The 7711-nt window shown below is 41.1% G+C and overlaps 1 protein-coding gene across 1 annotated transcript in view; it reads left to right on the forward strand.

The window, feature by feature from the left end:
• Positions 1 to 7069, forward strand: part of Prps2 (phosphoribosyl pyrophosphate synthetase 2) — a 31277-nt gene extending 24208 nt beyond the window's left edge. The window contains exons 5-7 of the mRNA XM_004635043.2: positions 2155 to 2328; positions 3365 to 3524; positions 5099 to 7069. Of these exons, the coding sequence (XP_004635100.1) occupies positions 2155 to 2328; positions 3365 to 3524; positions 5099 to 5191 (427 nt within the window). The 3' untranslated portion in view covers positions 5192 to 7069. The remainder of the gene's footprint in view (positions 1 to 2154; positions 2329 to 3364; positions 3525 to 5098) is intronic.
• Positions 7070 to 7711: the final 642 nt, after the last annotated feature.

The following is a 7711-nucleotide window of genomic DNA, read 5'->3' on the forward strand; positions in this document are numbered from 1 at the left end:
CTCTCCACTCAGCGTCCTTGCCAACATTCCACCAAGAAGAAGTCAGGCAGGAAAAGCCACATATAGTCCAATTGCACTTACAGAGCAAGTGCAGACTAGGGGACTCCATAGAAATGAAAAGATGAGCATTTGTCATGGCCTGGGGAGAGACGAGATGGGAGAGGGTGACTGCTCAGTGAATGTGGGGTTTCCCTTTGACGTAATGAAGGACTCTGGAGTAGAGGTGAAGTTGGGTGGCATTGTGAATGTACTCAAAGCTGTTGAGTTGTATCCTTTAAAATAGTTAAAAAAGATAAATTCTACATTATGTATATTTTCCCACAATTGTAAAAGCTGTTGATGTCGACAGTTCTCAGTGTTGATGTCGACAGTTCTCAGTGGTTACCAATGGCGAATGGTAACCTAGAGCATTCAGTCCCTTTGTGCCTGACTCTTAGCCCCAGAAATTGGGTCCTCTCAGAGCAGCACATTTTGGTTCGGTGTGGTGGCTCACACCTATAATGCCAGAACTGCAGGGGGCTGAGGCAGGCGGAGTGCAAGTTCATGCCTGGACACAAACAACTTAGCAACTTAGTGAAATTTTATAGCCAAATAAAGAACTTAATAAAGGACTGACTGTATAGCTAATTGCTAAGGCATCTCCAATGCCACAAAAAATTAATACACAAAGAAAGAAGAAAGCAAGAAAAGAGAGAGTTGCTTGCTCTGTCCTGGATCCAAGCTCCTAAGAACAGTGCAAGGAGAAGGACCACTGCTTTGAAAACGATGTCTGGAACTTATATCCTCCGTGCACTGTGTCCTAAATTGTAATATGTGCACATTGATCCTGCACATATTAATTCACATATTTCACCTGAATTACAAAATGGTTATCAGTTTGAAAACCTAGACAGAAAAATTATAATGTCACATTTGTCTCTAACACTGTTTTTGAAGTATTTCATCATTAAATCTGCTCTTTCATGTAAAATCCAAAATGCCCTGGCTTCACCAACTCCCAGGCCCTTCTGTTCCCTAAGCCAGTGACTTTCAAGCCATTGCCTCAGATAGATGGAGAAGCCAATCTTACATTCGCAGTCTCCTTAGGTCTCCAGTGCAACAAGACCCAGTGTCATATGCCGCTGCGTTCACGGACAGCCTCCCAGGACATTTGTTCCCATTGTTTGCTCCACAAACAAGCAAATGGTGTTTCCTGTGATTTGAAAGATGTGTCCACAAGTACCACCAAATGGAATATCAATTTTATCCAATGGTCTGGGTCCCCTGGTGTTCATTGCCAGATGCCACAAGAGCAGTCTGTCACGAGCATATTTTGCTCCCTAGATTGTATAGTTTTTCCCCAGATCATGCCTGGCTTCAAAAGCCACACTGACATTTTTTCATTAAGTGTGGTCTTTGGCTGTGTTCCTTGAAGAAGGTTTAAAAACAGATTCATCTTTTGTTTCAATTTTTTAATATTATGAGTCCATACAATTTGTGGTGCTTAATGATGCTAGGGCCAACACCATCCTGGGGTGTGGCCCGTGTACAGCACATAACGCATCTTGACTTTCTTCATCTTCTTCCCCTCCCATCCTCCCTCCAGCTCCCCTCCCCTTTGCAAAAGATCTACTCACTGTTTCCTGTTATCTTTTATTCTATTCATTAATTTTTTTATGCTTTGGGTTTCTCAAGGTACATCCATTTTCCTACAAATGAATTGGTTTTATCTTTTAAAGGTGAGATTTTTTTATTGAATCTTTTGTACATGTATTTTTTTTTAAATTTAGGACAGGGTCTACAGGGTATACAGGGTTTCACTACATAGATCGGACTCGTAGTGATCCAACCGTTTTCAGCCTCCCAAGCGCTGGGATTACAGGCGCGCGCCATCACGCTGTCCCAATCGCCCACTCTCAATCACCATCTTAGCCCTACCCTGGGGCGGGACTGGCACGGCAGGCCGGGGATGGAACCCCTCTGCCGCTGCACCCTGCCGAAGCAGGCGCTTTAGTCCACTGAGCTATCTAACTGGACCCTGTATTTGTTAAAAGAATGAATTAAACAGTAATTAGCATAAAATAGGTCTTAAAATCCTTTAGAGATCATAGGGAACAGTGTTAGCTACTACAATTCTATGGACTGTATTAACATGTCCCCTGTATCTTCATGTAGGGTGACATCCATTGCTGACAGGCTGAATGTGGAATTTGCTTTAATTCACAAAGAGAGGAAGAAGGCAAATGAAGTGGACCGGATGGTGCTGGTGGGTGACGTGAAGGGCCGCGTGGCCATCCTCGTGGATGACATGGCCGACACATGTGGGACCATCTGCTATGCTGCTGATAAGTATGTGTGATAATCCAGGAGAGTGTGAAGATATCTCCTTAAGAAAGATAAAAGATCCATTTTTAAAGAGCTGAGCCTAGTTTTACTAATTACTACTGATTGTTTGGCAGTGTGCTGTTTTAGAGCAAAACAAATTTGAGGACCTTTTGTTTTTACTGTTCTTTTTCCTGCTAGAAGTGAAACCATGAGCCTCTCCATTTTCCATGTGGAGTTTCAGTATCTTTTTTTCCCTGTATTTAAAGGAAGGGTCTACAGGGTGTTCAGGATCTTACTACCAGATCAGACTCATAGCGATCCGCCTGTTTACAGCCTCCCAAGAGCTGGGATTACAGGCTCGCACCACCACGCCCAGTCTCATTTGCCATCTCAGGGTGTCCCAGGGGTGGGGCCGGCACAGCAGGCCCAGGGATCAAATTCCCAGCCCCTGCACCTGCTTGCAGGTGCTTTAATCCACTGAGCTATTTGGCTGGCCCCAAATTGTCAGTATCTTTTAAAGAGGGAAGAGAAGGTGCTTCCCTGGAAACTCTGCACAGAAGGAAAGTTTTTCAGGCTGTGGCAAACTCGGCATGTTGCCAATCTAACTTGAGATTCAGTGAAGTGTCACCAATAACTTTTGTACTGATTACACATGAAAATGGTAATATTTTGCCTAGCTTGCTTTAAAGCAGTAGTTCTCAGTTGGAGTAGTATCGCTTCCTGGGTGACTTCTGACAATGTCTGGAGACGGCTTTGGATGTGACATCTAAGGGGAGGAGAATGTTGCTAGTGGGCAGAGATCAGGGATGCTGCTAAATTTTCCTATAATGCACTGGACAGCCCCAGTGACAAAAATTATCCAGGCCCAAATGCTGATGTTGATAATCCCTGATTTGGGATTATACTGTGTTTTACTAGCATTCTTGGCCTTGGCTAATAAATGAATACGAAATTCACCTTTTCCTCTGTAAAAATTGCTTTTTGCTACTAATATTGATATTAAAAGAAAGTATTTCCAGAACGTTAGCACACATTTCATTTTGGGTCCCCTGTTTCATAGGCTGCTCTCAGCTGGAGCCAACAAGGTTTATGCTATCCTTACCCATGGGATCTTCTCTGGGCCAGCCATTTCCAGAATCAATAATGCTGCCTTTGAGGCTGTTGTTGTCACAAACACAATTCCACAAGAAGACAAAATGAAACACTGCACCAAGATTCAGGTACGATCTATCCCACAGGCAGAGCCAGACAGCTAGTCACCTGCTATGTATCCCTAAAAATAGTATGTGGGCAACAGAGACTGCCACTTCTCCTCCCAGCAGGGTCTCAGTAGCATCAGATCCCTGAGAAAGGCCAGGCCAGCAGAGATCAATGTGCACTATTTAGAAAAAGCAAATGAATAAAACCCCAAAAGAACAACAGTATGGAACAGGCTGTGTTCGAGTTAAACGGAGAATTAGCACATAACCTACCAGTCCCCACCCTAAGTTCATACCCTCAGAATTTGGAAACATGTTCAAACAAAAGCTTGTGATGAATGAGCATAGACAGCAGTGCTCTTCACAGCAGCCAAAGGATAGGAACATCCAGTGTCCATCAGTAGATGAATAGTTTACCAAAGGGTGGCCTATCGCTACAGTGGAATATTCTTCAGACTCAGTGAAATAAGCCAGCCATGAAAGGAAGAAGGTATATGTTTTACCTGTGTGACCTACTTAGAATAGGATCGTTTATAGAGACACAAAGTAAGACTATGATTACTAGGGCTGGAGGAGGGAAGAATGAGTTATCTCATTTAATGGGAACACTTTCATTAGGAATGATGACAAAGTTTTGTAAATAGATAGTGGTGAAGTTTATGCAACATTAGAAACTCTGTTAAGATCTTCAGAGCTTTATTCCTTGTAAGCCCTCCTGACTGGATCCCCCAGGCCACCCCAGAGCTGGTGGCTGTCACTTGACACCAGGTGGCCTGAAACCACTCAAAAAACATTTGCATCTCCATTTGGCCTACTTCAGTGAACCTTGGCCGTTATTTCAGCCTTCAAAGCCCTGGTGTCCCCCAGCCCAGCACGAAGGTGGTTCACAGTGATGCACTTCTCTCGGGTTTCTAATTCTTCAAAGACAGAAAGATGGTTACTGTGATCCAAATGGTGGTCTCATATCTTCTTGCATGATTACAAGTAGTTCAGGAGTTTAGTAAACACTGGCTCAGGCCAAATGCAGTACCATGTGGTTTTGTAAATAAAATTTTATCAGGCGTCCAGTGTTCAGCCACGCCCAGCCATTTGCATGTTGCCTACACAGCCGCCTTCAGGCTACAGCAGTGCAGATGAGTGTAATGGAAACCCTTACAACTGCAGAGTCAAAAATAGTCCTGGTCCTTTACAGAAAAAGTATTTACTGAATCAGTGTTAGACTATCATGGTTGTGCTCTGAAAGGACACAGTCCCTGCCTTTCCTGAAACAGAGAGAGAAAAGCTTCCACTAAGGCATATGATTAGTTTAAAAGCAACAAAGGTCCTAAGAAAAGGATGTCTCTGGTGAACAGTAGCCCTCAAAAGCCTTTGAGTAGTCACACTTCAAACCTTCCTTCTGGGAGCCCATATGGGTTTGCTTCAGCAGGTTGTAATTTGGAAATAGACCCCAAAGCTACCTGTCTTACCCCAAAAGAAGAGGGTGTGGGAAGACACACAGTGTGTGGTGGCTAAGTCATGTCTAGGCTTTCTGGAGATTTGGGTTTTTAAAGAAATATAACTAATTCCTCCGTTTATGTTTGCTTTTTGGCCTCCAGGTGATTGACATCTCGATGATCTTGGCCGAGGCCATCCGCAGGACACACAATGGGGAATCCGTGTCATACCTGTTCAGCCACGTCCCACTGTGAAAGTGACTGGGAAGTGACAAGTGGTTTCCTCAGGCCTCCCACTTGTTTTTCTCTCTGCTTTTGTAGGGCTAGGACTCAGCAATGATAAGATTAATGGCTGGCAAAAGCATCAGACCTTTGTTCACTCTGAGATTCATTGTTTCCTCTCTTAAACCCAAGACTATTTCTAGATTATTGGGGGATGGTGGTGATTATTTTTTATTTTTTATTTTTTTTAGTGAAATGTCTTAAATGTTCCTATTATCTTGACTTTTTCTCATTGGTGATCTTTTCTTTTTTCTTTTCTTACATCTCTGAGGTGACAACATTCTAATATAAAATCCCACTACAGAAATTCATACTTTATATATTTCAAGGTTACAAAGGTAACTTCAGATTAAGCCTTCTGTGCAAACATATAACCATAATGCCTATGGACATTTGAGAAAAACCCAGTATAACTGTTTACTTTAGAGGGAATCATAAAAAAAATATGATACAATGAATTTTTTTAATGATAGTTGGATTTCAATTAAACTATCCTAGTTATTGTACTTCATCTGAACCAAATTTTATTTATCTTAAAATGGCCACTGATATGTTTATTTTGAGAGAGACATAACTGTCACTTACTTGAAATGCCATATTCTGAAACTCCAAACTTACATTCAGCAATTCTCTGATTCATAAACCACTTTGAGATGGAGCTTCTAAGCTCACTCACACTGGCCCTGTCCTCTGGCCATCCCAAGTGTGCCTTATGCCCTGTTGTCTTATTCTTTCTATCACTTTTTTTTAGCTATGGTCTTTACTTTCCATTGCTTGCAATGACTTTATGTTATAGACTTCCAGCAAAATAGACTTCCCTAAATCCTCTCAAAAGTAGTAGGCTAATCATTATTTTTCTTCTGACAGAAAAGATGAATTTTTTGAGTGTCACCAAGTGCATATTTAAGCATTATTTCATGAGCTTTGATTTGGTTTTCTTTTATCTTTTATAATAAAAAATAGTAGGTCTTTGGCAACTGTTTATCTTAACTGCAGTTGTTACGTGGAAAATGTGAGTAGGAGAGTCCTATGAAAAAGTAAGCAAAGAGTTGTTTCATTAATAGCTCAAGGTGATCCTGAAGGGGAAGCTCACTTAGGATTCTATTAAGATGTCCTTTCAGAGCTTTGTCTTCCTATGTGAAGTGCCTCGCTGCTTGTGGTAAACATATGACCATTTTATTTTGTGGAATTTCTATGAAATGAAAACATAGTCGTAAATGCACATGTAGATGGCTTGACACACGAGTGTGAGCTTAGATACGTTATGACTAAAGCCAGTTGATTTAATCATTTTCACCAAGATATTTAAAGTTTATAGAGCTACTTCTAAAATATAATCTGATTTTTAAAAAATTATTTTAGTGTTCTCAGAATTAACTGATTGTTTCTATCACTGTTTAGCTCTTCTTTTGTATTTTAAAGTAGGGCTGAGTGGAAATGCAGACTTTAACCACTTGATGCTTTTGGGTCAACAAAGACGATGAAGACTGCCAGGCCAATCTTAATCTTTCTCATTCCTTGCTGTTCACAGTGTGGAAACGTCAGTGAGAGTACCAGCTATATCAGTTTGGCGCAGCTACACTGAATGGGGGGTTAGCTGGGATATATCTAGTGCAAACGGGGCAGCCAGAAAACCATGAATATACCAAAGTTGCTTAGCCTCCAACTTAAATTATCAGTCAACCTATAGATGTTTTTATGATGGTAACTTTCCTTTGTTAGATACAATGTCTACTAGATTCAGCAATACTATATATCATTTGCAGTGCCTGCACTGGTTTAGAATGTAGGATTTTAAGATCCTCCAATGCTGTACTAAGACATCTCAATAAAAACATGCTAACTCCTTTCTGTTCTTGTTTGCGTTATCATTTTGGAGTAATATATTTTGGTGGAGGCGTGTGTTTGTGCAGTATGTGAAAATATAACCTGCTTTATGATTATAGCTCAGTTTATAAGATTAAAGGAGTGCCAGAAGTGCATTGAATCAGGCTTTTTCCATTTTGAAGGTTTTACTTCATGAAGGACTTCCTAACAGTCGCCCTTCCCCAAGGCATACCAGCTGTACCACATAAGGCAGCCAGGTTACACAATAAAGGAATGATGGTCAATGGCAATGTACCTAAGCATAGACCAAAAGGTTGTACCTGGGCTTCCATTTCTGAAGCACCAAGAAGGTTCCTGACCCCATAGAAAATCTACCTGTCCAGAGATGTTTTTAATTCAGAGATGCTTTAATTATTAAAAATAAATTTATAATTATGTTCTTCCCATGACACTCAGCCTTGAAGTATGAGTAATGCTGAAAACAGTAACATAATGTGCTAAAGTCATAATGAAAAGAAAGAAAAAGAATGACAACCACGCCTATTTGAGGGAAAAGAGAACATCATACAATGTACTAGAAAGGAACAGAGAGGTGAAGGAGAGGTGGCAGCTAGTCCTATCTCAAAGGTATTTCACTTTCTATGGTAAGTCTTACCTAATCTATCC

Source organism: Octodon degus, unplaced genomic scaffold (assembly GCF_000260255.1).
Source record: "Octodon degus isolate 3935 unplaced genomic scaffold, OctDeg1.0 scaffold00069, whole genome shotgun sequence".
Classification (NCBI taxonomy): Eukaryota; Metazoa; Chordata; class Mammalia; order Rodentia; family Octodontidae; genus Octodon; species Octodon degus.